This window comes from Macrotis lagotis, chromosome 3 (genome assembly GCF_037893015.1).
Source record: "Macrotis lagotis isolate mMagLag1 chromosome 3, bilby.v1.9.chrom.fasta, whole genome shotgun sequence".
Taxonomy (NCBI): Eukaryota; Metazoa; Chordata; class Mammalia; order Peramelemorphia; family Peramelidae; genus Macrotis; species Macrotis lagotis.
The window spans coordinates 103,248,090-103,273,935 of NC_133660.1; the positions used below are offsets into that span (position 1 = coordinate 103,248,090).

At 32.6% G+C, this 25,846-nt stretch overlaps 1 protein-coding gene across 1 annotated transcript in view; it reads left to right on the forward strand.

Moving 5' to 3' along the window:
• Positions 1 to 18,035, forward strand: part of FSTL5 (follistatin like 5) — a 1,020,077-nt gene extending 1,002,042 nt beyond the window's left edge. Inside the window, exon 15 of the mRNA XM_074227423.1 lies at positions 16,426 to 18,035. Coding sequence (XP_074083524.1) covers positions 16,426 to 17,128 — 703 coding nt within the window. The 3' untranslated portion in view covers positions 17,129 to 18,035. The remainder of the gene's footprint in view (positions 1 to 16,425) is intronic.
• The last annotated feature ends 7,811 nt before the right edge of the window (positions 18,036 to 25,846 follow it).

The window sequence follows — 25,846 nt, forward strand, 5'->3', positions numbered from 1 at the left end:
AAACATGTATGCATTTAGTTATATAGCATCCAGATTCCTAGAGGAAAAGCTGAATGAATTACAAGGAGAAATAGACAGCAAAACTTTAATAATGGGAGACCTCCATCTTTCTGTCTCAGAACTAGATAAATCTAACAAAAAAATAAACAAGAAGAAAGTTAAGAAAGTGAATGAAATCTTAGAAAAATTAGATATGATATACCTTTGGAGAAAAATTAATGGGGATTGATATGAATATACCTTTTTCTTGGCAGTACATGGCACCTTCACCAAAACTGACCATGTACTAGGACAGAAAAACCTTAAACTCAAATGCAGAAAGTCAGAAATAATAAATACACACTCCTCAGACCATGGTGCAATAAAAATTACATGTAATAAAGGGTCAGGGAAAGATAAACCAAGAACTATTTAGAAATTAAATAACTTTATCTTAAATAATGGGTGGATCAAACAGCAAATAATAGAACCATCCATAATTATATCCAAGAAAATGATAATAATGAGACATCATACCAAAATTTTTGGGATGCAGTCAAGGTAGTTTTGAGGAAAAACTTTATATTTCTAAATGCCTATAAGAATAAAATACAGAAAAAGGAAATCAATGAATTGGACATGCAACAAAAAAAAAAGCTAGGAAAAACACAATTTAAAGATCCCCAATAAAATACCAAATTAGAAATTTGGAAAATCAAGGGAGAGATTAATAAAATGGAAAGCAAGGAAGCCATTGTTCTCATAAATAAAACTGAGTTGGTTTTATGAAAAAACCAATAAAATAGACAAACTTCTGCTTAATCTGATTTTAAAAAAGAAGAGAAGATAACCAAATTACCTGTATCAAAAATGAAAAGGGTGAACTAAGCATCAATGAGGAAGAAATTATAAAGATAATTCAGAGCTACTTTGCTGAAAAGTATGCCAATAAATTGAATAACCTGAGTGAAATGAATGAATATTTGCAAAAATAAAACTGCCTAGATTAACAGAAGAGGAAATAATTTACTTAAATAACCCCATTTCAGAAAAATGATAAATAAATTCCCTAATTAAAAGACTCCAGATGTTTTTATAAGATAATTCTATCAAACATTTAATTTAAAATTAATTCCTATTCTACATAAATAATTTTCAAAAATAGGAGAGGAAGGAGTTCTGCCCAATTCCTTTCATGGCATCAACATGGTGCTGATACCTAAACCAGGAAGAACCAAAACAGACAAAGAAAATTATAGACCAATCTCCCTAAAGACTATTGATGCAAAAACCTTTTTTAAGTTTTTCTTTTGCAAGGCAAATGTTGTTAAGTGCTTGCCCAGGACCACTTAGCTAGGTAATTTTAAGTGTCTGAGGCTGGCTTTGAACTCAGGTACTCCTGAATCCAGGGCCACTGTGCACCTAGCCACCTCAATACAAAAATCTTAAATTAAATTTTAGCAGATACTGCATTAAGTTATTATTAGGAAAATACAAAATTATCAGGTAGGATTTATACCAGGAAGGCAGGGATGGTTGAATATTGAAAAAACACTCAACATTAATTGAACATATAAATTGCAAAATCAAAAGAAATCACATGATTATCTCAATAGATGCTGAAAAAGCCTTTGATGAAATACAACATTCACTCCTATTAAAAAAAAAAAACTTGAAAATTTAGGAAGAAATGGGGAGTTTTCCTCAAATTAAAAAATAGTATCTATCTAAAACCAGCTACAAATATATATGCACAGGAATGAACTCAGAGCATTTCCAATAAAAACAGGAGTGAAATCAAGGTGCCCATTATCACCATTACTATTTAATATAGTATTAGAAATTCTAGCTATAGCAATAAGAGAAGAAAAGTAAATTGAAGGAATCAAAATTGGCAACGAGGAAGCAAAACTTTCACACTTTGCAGATGATATGATGGGAAAATTTGTAGAGAACCTAAGAAAATCATCTAAAAATCTCCTTGAAACAACTGAAGCAGGATATAAAATAAAGCCACATAAATCATCAGCATATATATATATATATATATATAGATATATAGATATATAGATATATAGATATATAGATATATATCTATATATATATGAACAACAAAGCCCAAGAGCAAGAAATAGAAAGAGAAATTCCATTGAAAATAACTATAAGAGGCGGCTAGGTGGCACAGTGGATAGAGCACTGGCCCTGGAGTTAGGAGTAAAAAAGTTCAAATCCAGCCTCAGACACATAATAATTACCTAGCTGTGTGGCCTTGGGCAAGCCACTTAAGCCCATTGCCTTGCAAAAACTAAAATAAATAAACAAATAAATAAATAAATATATAAATAAATGAAAATAACTATAGACAACATCAAATACTTGGGAATCTACCTCCCAAGACAAACCCAGAAACTGTATGAACACAATTATAAAGCCCTTCCCAACCAAATAAAATCAGATATAAATAATTGGGAAAATGTCAAATGCTCATGGTTAGGTCGATCTAATGTCATAAAATGTCACTTCTACTCAAATTAAATTACTTATTCAGCGCCATACCAATCAAACTACAAATAACTCTTTAATGAGCTAGAAAGCATAGTAAAAAAAGTTCATCTGAAGCAGCAAAAGGACAAGAACAACAAGGGAGCTGTTCAAAAAAATGTAAATGGAGGTGGCCTAGTTCTACCAGATCTCAAACTATACTCTAAAGCAGCCATCATCAAAACTGCTGGGCACTGGTTAAGGAATAGAGTAATGGATCAGTGAATTGGGATGGGTTCAAAAGAAGCTTCAGTAAATGACTACAGCAATCTACTATTGGACATACTCAAAAACATCAGCTCCTGGCATAAAAATTCACTATATGACAAAAATTGTTGGGCAAAATGTAGGCATAGGTCCACATCTCACACGCTAAACCAAAATAAGGTCAAAATGGGTACAGTATTTAGACATAAAGAGGGATACCATAGATAATAGACCAAGAAATATTCTATCATATCTATGAAAATGGGATAAATTTGTGACCAAACAAGAAGTAGAACACATAAACTGCAAAATGAATGATTTTTATTACATTAAATTAAAAAGATTTGCACTAATAAAATCACTGCTGCCAAAATTAGAAGGAATGCAGAAAGCTGGGAAACAATTTGCACAACTCAGAGTTCAGAAACAAGTTCTCTACATATTTCTAAAATAAATAGGGAATTGCATCAGATTTATAAAGTCACAAGTCCCAGTTGCTTAATGGTGAAAGGATATGAACAGACAGTTTTCAAAGAAGGAATTATAGCTATATATCATCATAGAAAAAAGTTCCAAATAATTATTGATTAGAAAACTGAACATTTCATCAGCAATGAGGTATCACCTCATAACTATCAGATTGGCCAAGTTGAGAAAAAGGGAAGATGATCAAGGTTGGAGAGATTGTGGGAGGACTAGGACATTGATATAGTGCTGGTGGAGTTGTGAACAGATCCAACCTTTCTGGAGAACAATATGGAACTATGCCCAAAATGCAATAAAACTTTTCATACCTTTTGACCCAGAAATTCCAATTCTAGGACTACATCCAAAAGAAATCATAAAAAAGGGAAAAAGTCCTACATGTTCTAAAATTTTACTAGCAGCCCTTTTTACTGTGGCAAAGAATTGGAAATTGAAGGGATGCCCATCAATTCAGGAATGGCTGAACAAATACATGAATACTCTGGAATATAATTGACCTATAAGAAACTATAAATACTTGAACTCTAGTGAAGCATGAAATGACTTATGGGATCTGAAGGCTGAGTGAAGGAGTAGAACCAAGAGAACAATGTGCAATGAACCACCTTGATGGAAGCAGCTCCTCTTAGTATTTCAGAGAGGTGGGACAACTGTATTTGACTGGTTATGGACTATATTATTCCTATCCAGAAGAAGAAAACCAAAACAAAACACACACACACACAAAACAAACAACCTTTCACAATCTGATGAACATTTTAGAAAAATTATCTCTTATGTATCTCTTTCTATTAAACCTAATTCCTCATACCCAAAATAATATGTTTATCAAAGTATGTAATGTAAAAAGCAAAGCTGACTGTTCACTGCAATGAACTGTTCAAGACAGTGAACAAAGTGTTCATGTCTTCAAAAGCTAGTCCAGGAAAATAAGTTCTCCATATCTATGGAAAACTATTTTAACAATGTGTATTTACAAATTTTTTTTCATATGAACCCTCTAAGTCTGATTTTATTTTCCTCTGGATTCTTTATATACTTATTTAAGACTGTCAGACAGTGGTGGGAAAGTTTATACTAATGTTTCTTAGAGTTGTACCCTATTAAATATTTCTAAGCACTAATTAAGGAAGCATAACTAAATGTTTCTTAGTTGATAATGTTTGGGGGAAAATAGACATCTTGGGGTATGACTCAATAACTGTAAAAGATATCTTACAATTTCTCAAGTGGGTGAGGATCCTACCCCAATGCACACTGAGAGAGTGAGAGCAAGACAGCGAGATGTGGTAATCTCTTCTGAACTGTTTTTTTGAGTGGCAATGGGAATTGTAATAGGAAATCAGGGTCTATATGGTCAATTTAAAGTACCCCTCCCTTTCCTTTGAAAATGCTATATGTTTTAATGGAATAAAAGGTTAGGCAGAAGATAGTATTACTTATGAAGTACATAATGAATGCTTACAAAGGTGATAGAGGATGTGTTTGTAGATTAGAAACCTTGAATGCTAACTTATAGAGTTTGATTTTAATTCATTAAATGAAAAGCATTCACAACAAATTCTTGTGTAAATGAAGTTTAGATGATTACTATAATGCCACCAGTTTTTAAAGATTAATATCACATTCTAATTCTGGAAAGTAGATTGAATTGAGAAGAGTTACAAGGCAATAGCTAGAAAGCTATTGAAAATATTAAGAATGATCAATAAGGTCCTGATCTGAGAGCTGCAGTGAGAATTAAAGGAGAGTGGAGGAGGAAATCTATCCAAAGACTTTATGAAATATATTCTTTTTCTTTTGAAACCACTGAGCAATTACCTAGGATATTTGCAAAAATCATAAGGGAAAGTGTAATTTTTCTAATTTGTATGCTATCTTCTAGTTATATCTGTAAAGAGTAATAGCCTTGATATTTGTGTATTATTCAGGTAATATCACTTTCAATTAAATTTGACCCACTAACATTTAATAAGTGACCTCTGAATAAACCTCTCAAAATAAACAAGCAAAAGTAAAATAATAACAACAAAAGCAAGCCAGTTGCAAAACAGCAATAGACTCCTACAATTTCTACTACAGTAATACAATTGACAGCTTTTAAAGTAAATTACGATCCATTCCAGGATAGTAAAATAAAATAATGATCCAAGGCTTCCTAAATGCCCCCAAATTATCATTTTCAGTCATTTCTCAGAGCAGTTGAATAAATTAATAGGGAAAATGCCTGACAAAAATGGTTCTTTTAGTCACAAATAATGAGAGAACTCAGTGACGTATGAATCTAGTTGGGGGATAGAAACAAATATAGATTAAACATGTTATTTATGTTGTAAGAAAGGGCTAAATGCTTTAGAAATACTATTTTATTCTTATAAAATGTTCTCTCATCCCCTTACTCACTCAACAAAAGTTGCCTACATAGAATGTGAGAATTATATTGTTACAATTCATCAATTATTATTGCACAAAGAAATTTTAAAAAAAGAGGAAAAGTCATTGATTCAATTAAAATTAGGGTTTATTCCAATGAGCTATAGCAAACAAACCAAAATATTTAACTTTCCATTATCATTAAATGGAAATTGTAACATCTAATGAGCCAAAGAAGAGAAATTTCTTCTCTTTCCACCATTGCTTATCCAGTACTACTATAACCCCCCAACCTCCTGCTGCTACCATAAGGGAGGGATCACCTTGAAGAAATGTTATCATAGTTTCAATTTTTTTGAAAGAATCACTTGTATGTGTAAAATTATGATGTTGACTTATTCATGATACCTTATCAGTAAATAAAGATGTATAACAGTAAAACTACTATAATAGTCCCTTTCATTGGAATGACATATAAAAATATTTCTGTATGTAGTATTTTAAAATATCCAAGTTTTTTGCTTTCAGGTTAAAGAAATGATGGATGTGAGCCATCAATCACCCACCTATTTAGCGCTGTAAATTAGACAGCAAAATCAAAACAAATTAGCAGCTGGTACTCTACATGTTAAGCAAGATATGAAAGACACAATATATGAAAGCTCTGATTGAGAAATATATATATATATATATATATATATATATTTATTTATGTCTAGATAAAGGATCAGAGGACTTTTATTTTATTTTGTCAGTTAGAAAAGCTAAGTGAATCAAAGAAATAAACCAAGTTGAACAGCCAAGAAAACATGCCTAGGGCAAAAGTGTAGTGTTTTTAAATATATATTTTTTGCTACTAATGAACAAATAGTCTAAATTCATGAGAAGAATAACTTGTTGAAAAACATTTGCACTCTTTGGAATTCAAGTTGATTTTTTCTTGGTTCTTGCTTTAGTTGCATGAACCTTTTCATTTATTGAATTTGAATTTTTCTTTATAGATTAGAGTTAGCAAAATGAGGAAGTCAAAAAGAAGCAACTTGCATCTCTAACTTCTATTGTACATGACAAAAAGACAGTTGTGCCTTCAGTAAAGCTTTACTTTTTTCTTCATCTCTTAAGAGGCTTTTATTTTATCCTCTCAGCTCCCTATTGCTTTTACTTTTTTTAAGTAAGAATTTAGTGAATATTCTTCCCCTTTTTCATGGTTTGCAAACATTTTGCTGGCCTTTCCAACTTAATTCCATCTATCAAAAATAATATAATTATAGGGTCATTGTCCTGTTCCATTTTTTTTCTAAAAATGATTCTAATTCTAGTTGCACCTTTGGGGTACTAGATTCCTTTGTCCTCTACAAAGTATCAAGTAAAGCTGCCCAAATAGACTTCTATTGAATTTTGAATTTACAGGTGTGAATATCCCCTTCACAGATCATAATTTCATGAATTAGAAAAGAAATTAAAGTTCACCCAGTCCAACCACTTAATTTTAAAGATAAAGAAATGGAGGCACCTAACTTGCTCAGGGTCACATCCAAGTTCCTCCCAATTCAGGTTTTCTGAACAGGAATACAATATGCTTTCAATGAGATCATGGAACTTTCTGTTATCATATACTTCTCTGGTAGAGATAGAGATTTGCCTCTTTCCCTTTTTATATCTTAAGGGCATCATTTTTGGTCTGTCTTTTATGGTCCTGATAAGCACATCTACTTTTTTACTTGTTTGTTATTATTGTTAAAGTTTATACTTGGAAAAGAAATACTAGGGTTCAGAGGACTTAGAATTAGAAGCATCTTTTGAGATTAGAAAGTCCAACTTCCTTATATTACTGATTATTCCTAAGGAAATGAAATGACAGATACTCAAAGATGCTCAGGGCAGGGAGCTAGGTGGTGTGATGGATAGAGCTCTGCCCCTGGAATCAGGCAGCCCTGAGTTCAAATCTAGCCTCAGTCACTTAATAATTACCTGGCTGTTTGACCTTAACCCCATTGCCTTAGAGAAAAGCAAACAGAACAAAACAAAAAAATTTTCAGGCAATTAGAGTCAAAGTTGATAAGACAACCTAGGGCTTTTGACTCCTTATCCAAGGCTATTTTCATTTGTATCCTACATCTTTAGCATGGAAAAGGGAGACTTTTAAACAAATTTAACATTGTTGAGATAGGGTTAATAAACCCTAGAGAACTCATTTCTCTAATATTATTTAAGTCCTTTGGCAATGGCAGAAAATGATGCTAATCTATATTCAAATCCAGTTTTCCCCTCAAATTTTTTTCCCAATTTTCCATATCTCTGTAAGAGTTGCATTTTCAAATGCAGTTATCCTTTCTTTCTGTGTCATTACTTTTTCCAAGCACAGTTTCATTTTATCAGAGGTTGGTATAAAAATAATGTGGGGAATTTTTTTGGACTTTTGCAAAAACTGCAGATGACATGCAAAAGCCAACAGATGACACAGAATAACTTTAGAAACTCAGAAATACATAAAATACATTTACAATATTGTAGAATATTAACATATTTTGTCTTTTAATACTATTAATTCAGATTTCTTCTCTTTTTGAAGGGAGGGTTAAAAATTTTGTGCAGTATTTTCTAGTTCATGGCAGAGTCACACCCCTGACCTCCGTGAAGTGGAAAGAATAATTGTGCCTTTTTTCCCCCTAAGCACAACAAAAACAAGTCTTTGTTATGGCTCAAAATCAGGTTTCCTCGCTGACATTCTAGTTTTCTGGATTTTTGCCAGACTTTTGAGTCACTACTCTTTCTTTGCCTTATTTATTGATTTCTCTTTCCATAGCTATGCAACAGGTTCATTACTGATCTTTGTAGAAATGTGGTTTTGCTAACATTTTCATGAGTTTTCTGAATGTTTATGTCAAGAAAAGTCCACCAAGACAGGGAATGTGTTTTTCATTTGATTGCTCTCTGATCCAAATAAGTACAATATCATACAGTCATGGTCAATAAGCATTTATTTAAACAAGGTCAGAAACTTGCTCTGGGTCAGATTCCGTGCTATAGTTCTCTGTCTTGTTTCATTTTTTTTTTCTTTTTATCCATAGTGCCTAATAATGCTGTTGTGTTACATTGGATGCAATGACATTAATAACTCTAATTGGAAGAAATAAAAATATGATTTTAATCAATGTCATATGTATATCTATATTTCTATCTCTATATCTATATTGCTTTAGAAGATAACTAAATGATAGAGCACTAGACATTGTGGCCTCAGTTCACAGGTGGCCTCAGATACTAGCTGTGTGACCCTAGGCAAGTTACTTAACCTCTGTTTGCTATAATCTACTGCAGAAGTAAATAACAAACTACTCCACTATCTTTGCCAAAAAACAAAAACAAAAAACAACCCAGGATAGCATTGTGCGTGAGGTCATGAAGAGTAAAATACAACTAAAATACTGCTGTTTTAAAAACCAAGAATGCAGGTGATTTCATTTGAGTCACACAGTAGGGATGATATTTATTACCCTTATTATGCAGATGAATAATTTAAACATTTAAAAGGTTAAATTAAGTGTTCAGGGTAAAAAAAAAACTAATAAATATCAAGATTGGCAAAAATTTCAATTCAGGTTATCTTGACTCCAATAATCTAGGCAATGTGCTATGCTGTTTACATCTTATTTCCCCTAGTCTTTCTTAAGAATACAAATATTTTCCACTTTATTAGGATTTTAAAATCTTTCACAACTTGTGTCTAACATACATTTTTCAGTCTTGGCATAAATTATTTCCCTCCCCATACTTAATCTTTTAGCCAAACTGGCCATCTCTTTATTCCTCACAAACAGGAAATTCCATGTACCACAATCATTTCCATGTCCCCCTAAGCTGGATCACACTTTTTCCTAGTCTCTAACTGCCTTATAAAACTTTTCATTTACTTTCAAAATAAAGTTTTTAAACAAACAACCAACATGGTACTTTCCCTGATCTTCCAAAAAACATTGACATTCATCATTAATTTATTTGGCATTTATAGCCAGCTACTTAGTCAATAACCACTGATGTAGCAGCTAAATTATGTTGATATTGTGCTAAATCCTAGGTATACTAATAAAGACAAAAAAGACAAAAAATCATATTTCCTTCAAAGACTTCACATTCTAATGGAGGTGACAACATGCAAAAAACAAACAAAATTCTTATGCAACTATACTAAGATATAATAAATCAGGGATAATCTAGCAGAAAAGATTAGCAAGGACAGGCTAGGGAGAGAAAAAGAAAGAGATAAAGAAAGATTTCAGAGAAGGAAACACAAACAAGACTTATTATGAATGTAGGAATAAAACATTTGGCAAGTTTGTACATGTAGGGTAAGTGTAAGTGAGTAAAGAAACATAAGTGGTTCAATAAATTTAGTAGCACCTTCAACTGTAATCCAGTTTTGGAATATTAAGTATATGATTTTTGATTCCTCTGTTTTCTATAGAATTTTTATTAGACTCTCAAACATGTCAGTTCTTTCCCCAACCATTTCTCCATCTCTGTACAAACTACTTTTCTTGGCCTTGAGTTGTCTGGTTTACCCTTGCTGCTTTTTATTCAAATTAAATTACTATCTCTGTAGTCCTTGAAATACTAAATATAATTATGTAGATGTATGTTAGATATTCTCATAATGATCTGTTATTTCAAATGTATCTTTTATTTAATTCAAATTATGTTAGAATCATCTAGCAAGAATTTGAATTAAGCTTTGTTCTATTGACTACCCTGAGGGATCAATGGATAGATTTCAAGAGATCTTTGAATTTGCATGGGGAAATAATTACATCTTTATTTGTAGTAAACTCTGAAATTTAGCATATCTTTCAATGTTGAATGAAGGTAACAAAGCATTAATGGATTCTCAAGTTTCACTAGAAGTTTATAGGACCATGACAGATCAAAACCTAATCTCAAATGTTTCTATGTTCATTCTGCTAATTTTTCTCACTTTTTCTATATTACTTTGATTTTCAGAGCTTTAAATATTCTAGTAGTCATCCCACTCTATCAAAAGAAATAGTCATATATCTCCTTTCAAGAAGACTAGAAATTAAAGAAGCCCCCAAAATAAACTTGGAATCATAATATCATCACCATGCTTTTAGTCTCCTACTTAAAATATCATTATCCTATTATACTACCCATAATTTAATCATTTTATATAGCCACCAATGTATTATTTCAGATTGATATTAGAGAATTATAAGATGAATCAAATATCTACCTTCAGTTAAATGCCCACTTTCCTTAAAATCTAAGTTCTTAACTTAAGAACTCTAAATTTTTGGTACTTACCTGGTCTTTAAAATTTAATCATTTTGCTGAGTAATAGTTTTGGGGTCAGGAAGTTACAGGTTCGCGGAGAAAATCTTTAAGGTCTTTTCCAACTCAGAAAATCTTTATATTACTCATGTTTCTTCAGTCTGTACTGAGTGAAGAAATGCAAACTAGAGTCCACATCCTTTTACTCTCTATGGAGAGACAATAGACAATGCCAATCCAGTAGTGTCTATTATAGTATGGGGGCTAATGATGTAATGTATATGAGTTTTTATCATTATTGATATTTTACAATTCCTAAAGCACAGAGCTATTTTATGAGACTTTGTGTGATGGACAAGTATTTTTGTAATATCTTATATTTACATAGCACTAAATCTACCCTAAATTGAACAGTGACTGAGTAACAACATAAAATCTCTCTTGGGAAAAAATAGATACCTTCATATTAAAAGAAGGATAATATTAAATTATGCATAACATTCTCATCTTACAGGTTGGATTCCCAGATTAACTATACAGTTTAAAACACTTTGGAGGCCACAGTGAAAACTGTCACAGATATATTTTCTCCAAGGACAAAATTTCTTCAAAATAAATTATTTAATGAAATAGCACAGTAAGATTTTCAATGGAAAATTACCACCGTGTTATATTATTAATTGTAAATAATAGTCTTAATTTATGATTATATAATATTAAATATAACATATATGTGTATATCTAATTGTTGTAGCTACCACAATAGAATATTAGATTCTTAAGGGCAGGATTTTTTTTTCCTTTTTCTTATTTCACACTCTTATCACAGTACATTGCTAATACAAGGTGCTTAATGAATTACTGAAATATTTTGGATGAACCCTATTTAGATTCAAGTTTCTTATGAGAAGGGATAGTTTTACCCTGTCTTTTTATCCTAGAATTTACCATTATGGCTGCTAAATGCATCTTGATATGTATTGGATAGGATTCTATTAAATGATGATTCATATTGCCAAAATGATGCCATTTAAGAAATAGAATATTGACTTGACTTTTTTTATTTACCATAAGACATAAACTGAAACAGAGCCTCCTTTTTTAAGCTTAAGCAAGGACAAAAATTATTAGGCAATGCAGGGGAAAAATAACTAAGAAAGAAACAATAAAATACAACTGTTAACTGTCTCTGACAAACACCATGCCTAAAGGCTACAATTACCTAGTTTCATTAACTGCAAAAGAAGTTATTTTAAAATAAGTTTTAACTCTCATTCCTCACTGGACTCAGACTTCTTTACTTCCTTTATACACTCTGACAAACATTAGTGAGACAGTGTTGGGGCTGACACCTTGCAAGATTTTATTAGACTAAGCAGACATGAAGGTTGAAAATATCATAAATATTAATCAAGGTTTAATGAACAGTGAGAGGCCTCCACACATCAGCTTGTACTAGAGGAAACTTTGAATTAAACACACCACTTCCTGTCCTATAAATCACTGTGAAAACTTGAAGGTACTGCTGCTTATTCTGCTAGATCTCAAGTCACGAAACAGTCTAGGTGTAAAAATAGACATCATTTTATCACCCCACATGGAGCTTTTGCATTTTTAACTGGACCGTTTTTTTTGTTCATTTTAAATTTTAATTACTTCTGAAAGATTCAGAATTAATATCTCAGAAGAATCAAGGCTTTCACTTTTTTCAGAGAAAAATGGTACAAGTGAAATTGGTGCAAACTTGTCTCACATTGTCTCATTACAGAACAATAATTATAATCTAAAGGGACAAAGTGCCTCAAGTTTTAGAGCCGAGTCTGACAGTAAATGATCGATTGATTCACTGCATTTATTAAAAATGTCTATTGCTAGTTTTGCCTCCAGGCACATTTTACTATGTATAAGAGAAAAGGACAGTGCTTCCCATCACAGTTTTTTTCCATAGTCAATATGAACTGCATGTACATATGCACACACACAGACACAGAGCCACAAAGAATGTACAGATGAACACAAATCAAAGGAAACTTATTTCATGCAGAATAATCTTATAATGATACTCATAATATACAATATAAAATTAAGCTAGGAGGTTTAATCAATTTATTTTTTTTGTCCAATTAGGATTCATACAAGATACTATCATTATGCTTAATGTTCATCATCCTAGGTTAGCCCTAGAGGTGTATATTATCATTAGGACGCTCTTGTACACATTTCCTAGAGGATGAGCATCAGAAGATAATTGAAGGTTTGCAACTATTAAATAATGTTTAAGAAATTTCATTATGCCATGTAACTTTTTCATATTCTTTTAATCCTATCCATTTTCCAAGAACCAAACATTTTCTGTTAATGGATGTAGGCAATTTTTACATTGAGCTTTTCATTGTCCCATACCTCTTTATCATCCCTATAGCTTCTATAGAGTGGAAGTAAGCCCCTTTAGGACACCCATTAAACCTTAAGCCTCTTTCCAATTGAATTCTAAGTTCCTTTTATCTTTCAATAGAAAATACAATTCTTCATTGTCTTTTTTTCGTTCCTGCATTCTAAAGTTTGTTTCAAAGCTACATGCCTATTAATCACTCTAAAAACCTTACAACATTTTTTGCCAAGGATAGTTTAAAGAGGGAATGGAAATCTGGTTTTACCTCTTCCTTTTTTATAGTTCCTTAGTACACTCAAGTTTTGGTTGCTATACCAATATTTGCCTTTGACTATAAACTTAGGTGTCTATTGCCTATATCCATCACTGATGTATTTTAAAATTAAAGCATTTAAAATATTTCCCATGAACCTTTGCCGTCTTCAAAAGATATGATGGTGGGGGAATCTTAAGAAGGTAAGTTGTTGCAAATGGAAATAGAATACAAAAATGAAAGAAAAAAGAATAAAATAATTATTAAATATCTACTGTGGACCATAGATTGAGGACATAAATATTAAAAGTAGTCTTTGTTTCAAATATGGGGAGTGTTACATGTAAAACAGTGGCAGCTAGGAGAGATGAGGTTTGGCCAAATGGATTTTTAAAAATGGCAAATGGAGTTGCAGATCAGTCAATTGCCTCATCTTCTTTCCTCTTTTTCTTTCAATAAATAATAACATTCATTTTATTCTAGTTTCTAAAGCAAGAGAAGGAAAGAGAAATCAATATCAAGAGATGGAGATTACATTTTCTATGCTGAGCCAGATAACAAGACATCCAGAGTGGGTGTTGGGATTTAAAAATAAAACAGTCTGGAAAAGCTAGGGAATTTGCTGTCATCAAACAGGACAGGTCAATCTCAAGGTCACATTTGAAAAAAAGTTTAGATTAACTCCTAAAAATGGAAGAAGAATAATCTCTGGATATCAAGTTCAGAGAATGATTAATTTTTTCATATAAATTCTATCATTCTTTCACTTATTACATTAAGTAACTTAACAGACCTTTTAAATAAGTGATCATTTCTTTCTTAGTGAAATATTTTTGCTAGCACAAAGTCTAGCTGATTTGTCTTCAAGGAAATCATTGTGATTGTTCTATGTCATCCTAAAAATGCATTATTGCTCTCTTGCATTGCAAGAAGCATACTAATCATTAAGTTCCTCAATCATTTATTAGACTGAATGACCTGTACACATGTATAGATATTTTAATGAAAGAAAAATCATGATAATATTTGCAAATATCTAAATTCAGAAGTTTCCTTTTCCATTTAGATTCTTTTGATTAAACTATATAAGTGATAGAAACAAATTTTAAATACTTCATGATAAAATACAGCCATTTCTGCAACATGATCTATAGGACAACTTGACCAGAAGATTTTTGTCCTCACAAATTATAGATCCAAGATCTATTAATGGAATAAACCTCAGATACCATCTTGACCTTCCTTTTAAGGGATGAGAAAACTAAGACCCAGTTAGGTTGGCTACATAGGCAAGATTACATAATCAATGAGAGAGAGAGAGAGAGAGAGAGAGAGAGAGAGAGAGAGAGAAAGAGAGAGAATTTGAACCCATATCTTTTAGCTCCCAAATCAGTGTGGTTTCTACCATCTCTAAGTTTGGAAACAGTTGAAAAAGTGTTTTATTTGAAGTTAAAAGTGAAGCAAAGTGTGCCTAGAATCAGATTGACTAAAACTCAATTTGGATCTAATCTTGTTCAGTCAATCTTGGCTCCTTTTTCTCTCCCAGTAACAATTATTCGGTGTTAATACTATTAACCCACTGTCTCAGCCTGTCAGGATTTCCAAATATATGAACACTGAGCAATAGGGACCTCTGCACCTTGCAACTAGGATTCAGAATGGCTCTGTTATGCTATTGGAAAAAAACTGAAATGAAGCCATAATTAATCAAAAAAACCAAATGATTTGTTCATTTGAACTCTTCGTCACTAGAAACATAATAGAATCTCAAATAGTATTTTAGAACACTATCATGAGTATAGAATTAAACTGAGTTAACTGAAGAAGACAGTTATATGACTGGGAAATGGGTAAATTTCAGAATGATCATAATCAAAGTGTGAAATTTTGCCAGTCATTTATTTAAGGAATTAGGGTAGAATTGACAAAAGTGACAGACAATACAAAAGAGGTCTTAAAATATAATTGATATGTATTGATAGTGGGAAGACATAAACTTACAAATTTTTAAGATAAGCATTTCAGTCTAATTAAATTAGGAAATGACTGCTGAATAAATTTGATACCCTTAAGAAATTATGAAGCAAATGGACAGAATGACAGCAGGTAGATTGGTATGTGAGCCTTTTTCACCCAAGGGTTTCATAAGATTTAATAAGAGAGTATTGTATGGAAGACAGAGTTGATTAATGTATGTCCATTATTCTAAAAGAAGACAATAACATCAGAAAAGTGATACCGTGACATGCAAGTCAAGTCAATTTGAGTTAGGTAGTGCTGTGATAAATCACCAGACTCACTTTCTCCTCCAGAGCCAGCTGGATCCAGTAGCCAGATATGGAGCAGTATGATTGAAGATGATCCTAGAAGATTCAATGGGATTTCTTGTTCTTATAAAAGCTAGGTTTTTCCTAGGTTTTTATTTGACTGAGTCAATGCCTATTCAGTCATTAAGGTTAAGTAAGAGAGAGGTGAAAAGAGGCCAAGAATGAGTTTTTCAAAAAAAAAAATCAGTGTGAGAGAAAAAATCCTCAGGATTTCTGGTCAAAACAGATAGAAAGGAAAGTTTGTGCAAGGAAGACAAGTCCAAGTGTCAATCCTGACAAATATTAACTATAAGATTCCAAGCAAGTATTTAACCCTTCTCAGTTTTCTAGTCCCATATTGTAAACTGTAGTGAAGGTACCAAACCAATTTTGGACAAAGAAGTTTCCTTATCCAGGAGTACACTATGACAATCCAATCATATATCCTGTCTTAAATTCTTTAATAACCCTTATTTGAAACACAAACTCTCCTTAGTCTGAGAAACAAGTGGAATAATGGCTGACTTTGTTTCCTGCCATCATGTTTCCTTTCATTATAGTACAACAATATGATTTTTTAACTTTTTTTTTCCTTTTTTTAGGTTTGGATTCATTCTTCACAAAGATGAAGCTGTACTTCAGAAAATTGATCTTGAAACTCTGTCATACATAAAGACAATTAGCTTAAAGGACTACAACTGCATTCCTCAATCTCTGGCTTACACTCACCTTGGGGGATACTATTTTATCAATTGTGGTCCTGACAGTACTGGGGCTATTTCACCCCAGCTCATGGTGGACAGTGTAACTGATTCAGTCATTGGATACAATGGTGATGTTATGGGTACTCCATATGTCTCTCCAGATGGACACTATCTTGTAAGCATTGATGATGTGAAAGGCCTTATGAGGGTCCAGTATATTACCATCAGAGGAGAAATCCAGGATGCATTTGATATTCACACTAACCTGCATATATCTGATGTGGCTTTCCAGCCCTCTTTTACTGAAGCCCACCAGTACAATGTCTATGGCAGCTCAGGCATGCAAACAGATGTGCTATTTGTAGAACTTGCTTCTGGGAAGGTTAAAATGATCAAGAGCCTCAAGGAGCCTTTAAAGGCAGAAGAATGGCCTTGGAATCAAAAAAACAGGTTAATCAAGGACAGTGGGCTCTTTGGCCAATACCTGATGACACCCTCCAAGGAATCTTTATTTATCTTAGATGGACGACTCAATAAGTTAAACTGTGAAATCACTGAAGTAGAAAAAGGAAACACAGTCATTTGGGTTGGAGATGCTTAAAAACCAAGTTAGATAACTACTGAATGAATAGTTTTTACAGTACATTGCACTTAACTCCATTCTTTCAATTTATGGTTTTTCTTTGGAAGTTTATATTCTAACCTGGTATAAACTTAGATGATTTGGTTGTCCAATAGTATGTGGATTTTAATATGACAAAACAATTGAAATGTCTTCGAAGACATACTGATTGCAATCAATATTAAAAATAATGGGGAATTGTCCAACTCATTTTTCAAAATGTTCCGTAATTACACTCTAAAGATTACAGACAAACGTCAAGAAAATTTAGCAAATTATATCAAAATCATTGAAATTTTCCAGCTCCATTACTTTTTTAAGGGTGATTTATTAATATTTTTTATTTTAATTGTTTTTTCTTTTTTGTTGGTTATTCCCCCTTCTTTCAGTTTACTTCAAATCACAAATAAAGGTATGTGCAACCTTAGAATTCTGAAATGAAAACATTCTGTCCTGTCCACTATTTATAATCTTTTTGTGCCTTGAAGGGGATGTCTCATAAGGAAAGGGAAGAATAGAAGCAAGATAATATATTCTCATTTGACTTTAAATGTATGGTCCTAGGAAAGAAAAAAACATTTAGTCCCTCTTGAGCCAAATTTTGCCTTCAGTCATTTGTTTGACCCTCAGTGAAATACATTTTAAAGGTATAACTTGGTTCTGGGGTGTGCGTAGGTAACAAAAGGTAGATTTTGAAATGGAGTGTACCACACAGCATAGAGGGGAGGTAAAAGAATGTGGGATGTAGGGGAAAATGCTTGCAGTGTCTTCTGTACTCAAAATGTTTCTAATCTCTAGAGTATGGGTATATTTTTATTGCAGGTTTTGTTTGGTATGTCGCCTGCTTACATACAGACCTTTTCCTTCATCAGTAGCCAGTAGATCTTCATTTCTTCCTTTCCAGATAGCCCAGGGTTTGGAACATAAAATATATATGTATATATATATATATACATATATATATGCATATATACATATACATATATATGTATAATTTAACAAAAACTGCATATTATGAAATTAACACCAGATTATATGATTTTGTGTTAGGCATTAAATTATTTAGAAATACAATTTAGAAAACAAGATTATTAACCCCTCTATCAATGGTTTAAGCTGTGATTAATTATCTATTGCCTTTGCTATTTACCTGTATTTTCTCAAAGATTGTCTTTCACATTTTTTGTCACTGGCTTAGCTTTTTCTTCCTTTCCAAAATGCTAACTCAAAAGACTGGCATTCTTTAGTTGAGAAACTAGAAGCTCTTTTCCTTTAAGACAACAAAACAAAACTATTATGTTCTTTTTTCACTACTCTTCATTCTCTTGTATTCTCTCTTCCCTACTATACTCCCTCTATTTATTTTTTTCTGATTATTTTTTTTCTGTTTATTTTTCTCACTCTTTGTCTCTCTGTTTCTGTCTTCCAATGTCAATCTAATCTCTCAAGCTTTCTCTCCAACTGTTTATGTCACTAGTTATCAATTTCTAACATCTGTTTGTCTCTGTCTCTCTATTTCTCCCTCGACAACTCAAATCACGAGGGTTGATTTATTGAAATAATGCCCTTATTAACCATAATTACATACATGTTTAGAGAGTTGTTTTTCTTTACATTTACTTTGATGAAGAATGCTCATGGGCTATTGGAATGATCTCCATTTAGTAAAGGCAACTAGAAAAGGTCTTTTTTAAATACAAACTTAAATCTGGTTTAGATTGTGTAAAAATGCTTAGAATTCTGAAATTTTATAGCGTGTAATCTCTTATGTGTATATATAGCATCCTGTGCTGCGTGGTACAGTAGATCTCTCTTTAGCTTGAGGAAACTTCCTGGGAGATAGATTTAATAAATGACAGCAATCTGCTTATGTTTCTTGTTACTGAATCTGCTTTCCCTTTTAGCAATTTTTCCCATTGTGAACATTAGCCATGTAAACTGTTATTTAATGATTTACAGTAGGTCTGTCTCATACACACTTCTTCTGTAACTTACATGTGGATGTTCTGTCTGTAGAAAAAATGCTTGATAAAAAGGAGAATAAACAAATCCCTTACATTTTAAAACCTTGTGACGTCAGTCAATATTTTAATATATATATATATAATATATGTATATATGCAAATGTTTCTCCTACAATAGCTCAAAAACACTAGAAATCTTGATTTTCTTGAAGGGGGAAGAATAAATAACTGAGGCATATTTGTTTCCATTAGATACTGCATAATTTGAACTCTTTCTATGACCCATGATTTTCACTTTGACATCTTATACCTAAGAATAATCTATAAAGTCACTGGTCTTTCTGCAGGTATGTTCACAAGAAGGACAGTGATTATCTCATCCAAAAAAGTTTAAAAGAAAAATTGCTTCCTGTGTAATATTTCTTCTTGCTGTTTACCTGAGGTATAAATAAAATGTTTTCAGCAATCATATGCCCCCTTAAAAACTATTTCTCCTCAAATTGCCTTCTAACATTTAAATCTTGAGTGATAAATTAAATATGTTTTTCACTTTAACTGCAGTAAGCAATTATATTATCTAAAGTAATTCTACAAATTGCCCATTCTCTATGCTGTCCAACAAAACTTTTTTTATCCTTTGAGATATGATTTTAAGGATTTTTAACATACCTCTGCTTTTTTGTGTTCCAAGAGAATACTGTTACATATACTGCAGATTTAATTTTCCCTTTCCCTTCCTTTTCTTCCTACCAATTAACCACTGATTCATTGTCATTCGCAAAACCAAGCTGCTTACTGAGATGCTTTTTCTCTCAAAGGCAATTTAAATATGAAACAAATCAAGGGAAACCAAAGGTAAATAGTACAGAATCTTAAAGTGAGAAGGATCCTATGTTACCTTGCAAGTTGAACCTCATACCTCATTCAATGATTCTCTTGATACCATCTCTGACATGTCAGAAAACTTTCTCTGAACACATCTCATCTAATAATGGAGAACACACTACCCTACAGGATAGTTGTTTCTCTTTTTAAGCAGTTCAAATTACAGTATTTTCTTATACTCAACTGCCATTGTAGCCCTTATAACTGCCCTCACTTACCCAAATTCTACCCCCTTAGGAACTGCATAAATGAAGTAATATCCCATCCAAATCAAAGTTTAATAATATACATGAAAGGTTTTCCATCATCATTCTCTCCTTGAACTTGGAGTCCTGGACCCTTCAACCATTTCTCATCAAGGCACAATTGCAATTTCCTTCCCAATTCAATCCCTCAACCTCTGGAGATATATATATATTCCTTCAAATCCATCCTCTGAAGTGCTGTACTGAGAATAAAGCACAATATTCCAAAGGCAATGTTTTGGGAGTGGAGGCAGTAAAATTCTGTATTTAATGAACTGAGTTGGGGTCTATTAAATCCCCCTCCCATCACACAAGAACTTCTTTTATAAAATGCATATCTAATACTGTATTTATAGTGGTACTTTTTTTTGGTTCCTAAGTGCAAAATATTGCATTTTTCTGTTTTATTTCATCCTACTAGAATTCATTCTTCTAGCCTGTCTAGAATATTTTGCATCCTGATTGTAATCCAACCTACTGGTTACCTCTACAAGCCCTTTTCTCATGCACAGATTTGAAAACTATGTCTTCCTACCTTTTCTGCATCCAAGTCATGATAAAAATAAACAAACAAACAAATAAATATATAAACAAAGCTTTGAAAACAGTCTAGAACAGTGTCCTGAACAATACAAACAAAAGAGTCTTTATTCCAGATTATCATATCTACTAAAAATACCTTATCTTAAATCTGATTCTCTAATAAAATGTTAACCCACCTAAAATAATATTCCATATTTCTTATTCTTACCCAAGGGATTGTTAAGAGAAATTTCCCTAAATGTTTTGATAAAAATCTTAATATCTTATGAATGTAGCATTTCCTTGTCCTAATATGTCTAAAAAGAAATATTAGTTTGACTTAATGCTAGTTTATTCATGCTGATTCCTAATGATCACCATTTTCTTTTCCACAAACATGCAAACCAATGATTTCATGATCCATATCATTCTGTAATGTTATGAAGAATCAAGACCCTACAAATTTATAATTTTGTGATGTATTTCTTTCTTTTTCATTTCTTTCTTTTTTTGAGAATCAGGATATTTTCCTAACCTCTGATCTTTTAGTACCTGTCCCAATCATAGGAGATTACCAAGAATAGTTCAGTGATCAATGGATCAGTGAATATTACTTCAACGTCTCACACAGTGTAATCCATTTAAGCCTGACCTCATTTAAAGTAGTTAGTTGGTCCATTATTTAACATCTTTCAATACTTTCTATTTTCTATTAAATATATTTAGGGTCATAAACTTCCTAACCTTTTTAGGATGAAGAGCATTCTTTTTGATGATAGGAAAGAAAGAACAAATTTTTTATGTATTTTACATTTGTTTCATTTATCTGTATTGGGAAAAAATGGAAATGCATTGGGAGAATATTCCCATTTCTGTGGCAAATAGCTAATTGTGTGATTCATGAATACAAACATATACACGCAAACACATACATTATTTAGCCCTTAATTGAATTTGAAAAGACAAAAAAATTAAGGTGATGAAGTGTCATTGTGACTTGGAATCAAACAGATGTAAGTTTAATTTTTCATCAGCCATATTAGTTGCTTGACCCTGAAAAAAATATCATTTCACCTCTGTCTGCCTCAGGTGCCTAATCTGCAACAAGAGGACAAGAAATAGTACCTACTCATTAGGTTGTTGTGAGAATCAAATAAGGTTACAAATATTAATATTATTATTATTATCCCTTCTATATCACACATATTTAAGACCTAAAGACAAATGAAACAATCCTGATCTTAAGCATGTTTCTTTTTAGTCAGGGAATCACAACAAGCGCAAAAATAAACATATATAAAAACATTTGGGAAGGGAAAAAAGACTCATCTCTGGCAGGATCAGAGAAAATGTCATAGAGGATGTGCCACCTGAACTCAACTTTGAAAAAACTGAGGGTTTAGAAAGTTAGGTATCATTTGATAACACATTTTTGACAGAAGGAATAGCTTATATGAAAACATAGCCATGGGAAATGGAGTATCAAAGTTGGGAAAATGCTAATAGATTCAGAGCTGGAAAAGAATCTTGAAGATAATCTAGTCAACCTCTCTCATTTTAGAACTGGGGAAGCTGATGTCTGGAGGGGTTTTATGATTTTCCCAAGTTTATTTTTAGCACATAGTCTATGGCAGAAACAGGATTCGAATCCAAGTCCTCTTGATTCTGCATTCAGCTTCTACTCCCTCCCAGAAAACAAAGCATTTGTTTTAATCATAGTTTTAAAGCTAGAAGTCAATATGTGACCTGCATGGATTTGTTTCTATTTTTGTTTACATTAGTGCTAATCCAACCTCCATATTTTAAAAATATGCAAATTGAGATAGAGAACACAAGAGATTTTACTTAGGTCGCAGAAAGGATTAGTATCACAGCTGAGATCAAACAAATGTGTTCTGAAAACTAACTCATAATTGAGTCCAGTATGTTTAGATTATAGAAATTCACGATGAGGGAGGACTGTCAAAAAAAAAAAAACAAAAAATAAACTTGAGGTCAGTGGGAGTCATATTATAGAAGACTTTAAATGACAGTAAAAAGTTTGACATTTATATTAGAAATAATGGAAAAGGGCATACCAAAGATTTTTTTTTTTTTTGTTAGGCAGTGAGATTTTGACTTGCCTAAGATCACACAGTTAAATGAGTATTAAGTATCTGGGGTCACATTTGAACTCAGGTTCTCCTGATTTCAAGGCCAGTGTTCTATAACACTGTACTACCTAGCTGCCCCCTACTAAATATTTTTTGAATAGATGAGATACTTGGTCAGATCTGTGCCTTAATTAGACTACTTCAACATCTGTGTTTAGGATGAACTCCAAAGAAGAAAGAAGGGAGGGATGTGATAGGGGATAAATCTTGAACTACTGATGTTTCCTCATGAAAGGACTGGTTTATATCAGATATTCCCAAGGTAGAAACAACAAGATTTGGCAACTGAATGGATGCAGAAGTTAAAGGAAAGGAAGGAATAAAGGATGCCTCCAAAGTTAGGATCCTGAGTAATTGGGAAAGTTTTTTAAGTGGCAAATTGAGATGGTGGAAGACTTGGTGGGGAAAAGGGGAAGTAGAAAATGAGCTCTGTTTTGGATTTGTTACATTTTGAATGTCTCAGGTACATGCAGGAAATTTTCAACAAAGTTGGAGAGGAGAGACATATTCAGGAGTGAGATTAGGTTGGAATATGTCCATATGAAAGTCATTTACTTAAGGAATGATATTTGAACTTGTGTTGATCATCCAGATGTTCATCAGAGAAAAAAAGGGCCCACATTTTTTTTACTAGTCTCATCTCATTCTTACTTTTTTAATTTATATACTAGAATTTTCCATAATGAGTTAACGTTAAATGTCTTCTAAATCATACAGTACAATAAGTGCTCTAGACACACTAATTGTCTTCATAACTATAGCTCGAATTTCTGTAATGATTAAAATAATTATTACTGCTATCTTTGTCTTCAATTTTCAACAATGTACTTATTGTCTTTTTTCTGGGCATTGTCATCCAGACCTTGAGGTTATATGTATTATTAAGTGTCCTTTTTCTGGATATTTTGCCTTTAAGCAAATTCTCCACTACAATACTTCTTTCTTCTTTGTACATCTGGCACTCTGATTCTTAACTTTGTATCTTTACTTTTTGATCACATCAACAAAGAACTGACCAAATGAGATTTTCTGAGACCTTTCAGTATCTTCACTTTTTAAATATGACAACAAGTCTAGCCTCTGGGGCTATTGAATCTATGTGAAATAGAAAGATCTAAGTTATCTTTGCTTGCTCTCATTCAGAGTCGGCATCATAACTAAGCTACTGTCAACCTAGATAGTCATCACAATTAACATGCTCTGAGATTTAATTTAAATTGGTACTACTAGGCCAGAGTTCTTTACTGGCTACTTCATTAGATAAAAATCATTAACCTAGAGCTATCTTAATCAACCTTAAGAAATTTTCTTGCTAGTGATCTGATTGTCACCACCTAAACCAATGCCTTTGCCTGTATCTTCTCCCTCCTAACACACATTCTACCCCTCTTTCAGATTTGCTGCCAGTTTAATATCTGGGTACCTCATGGAAATTTAACTCTATAGAGTATCATATTCTCATCCACTAGTCAACCTATGTAAATTGTTTTCTACCTCAAAGCCCAGGTTTCAAGAACAAGTACAAAGAAAAATGGGGATCCCTCATTTAGGGGTGGGGGTACTGCTAGTCTGTGTCAATATATAAGGACATTTATTAGGTCCTGGGGAAAACTGACCTTAATTCTTGGCAGAATACTCAAGGAACATACAACAATACATTTCCAATAATTGATTGCTCCAGTACCTTGAGGCAATGTTCTGGACACAATGTACAGAAAAAATTTTGTGCAATTCTGTCACTTAAATCCTATTCATATGCAAGTTGAGATTTTACCCCATGATGTCATTTGTCCTCTTCAAAAACAAAGGACAATCTTTTATTTTCAGAGGTCACAAAATACTGGCAAATAAATAATCTTCCCATTGCTCCAAGGTATGAAATCCATGCTTTTTATCCCATGTAATCAATCTTAAGATCTATGTTAAAATAGTACAATCAGGAATTTCAGAATCTCATATTTTAGTGAATATGTATTCAGCTTAGCTCCTCCCAGATCTATTGAGAAAGTACCCCAGAGCAGTCATTTCACTATTTCCAACTAGCTATTTTCCTCTGGAATTTTGCCAACTACCCATCCTCTATCTCTAGCCCTCAAAATTTGGGCTTTCTTCTGTGTATTTTCTCCCCTCACACGTTAGATTATGAGCTCTTTGAGAACAATGACCATATTTTGTCTTTCTTTGCATCCTCAACATTTAATCCAGTGCCCAGCGTAAAAAGGTACTTAATAAATATTCATTAAATGATTGATTTGATCCATTTTTCTCTAAGAGATTCAAAGCTCCATTTTGAGGAGAACAAAGGAATTGTTCTACTTAGGTGTATGTTCTTTTCCTTGCTCATCCACAGGATGGGTATTGGGGCAGATCTCTATTTGTTTAGCCCCACTCATAGATCTCTGACCCAGGAGTATGATTTCTTTAGGGAATTAGGAAAAAGCATGTTTTCATGGTCAATATTTAGGGATAATCCTGCCAAAATTTGATTATAAAAAGTTCAAATAATGAAGAGAGTTAAACCCATTTATTCTAAAAAAGAGCAAATAGAAATCAGAGAAATTATAAACCTATGATTATATAAGGAGATGAGTTTTTTAGAAGAAAGTTACATAAAATCACAACTCAATCAAGTGAGAGACTGATCTCCGATCTCACTCAAGGAGAAATCCTCTCTGAAATATATGGGAAGATAAGTGAAAAATAAAAAGCAATTTTACTAAGTGATCACCTTCACACATCTATAGTCTCTGAATTCTTTTTCCTTCTCTTCCCTGAAATCTATTCTCTCACTGTCTCTTTTATCAACTTTGGAAATGGTTTTGTGACATGGGAAAGACTGGCATAGAACCACCCCAGATGGTGTGTCTTCCCATAGAACCACAGCAGATGGTGTACCACCCCAGGTGGTATGCTCCAGAAGCAAAGCAG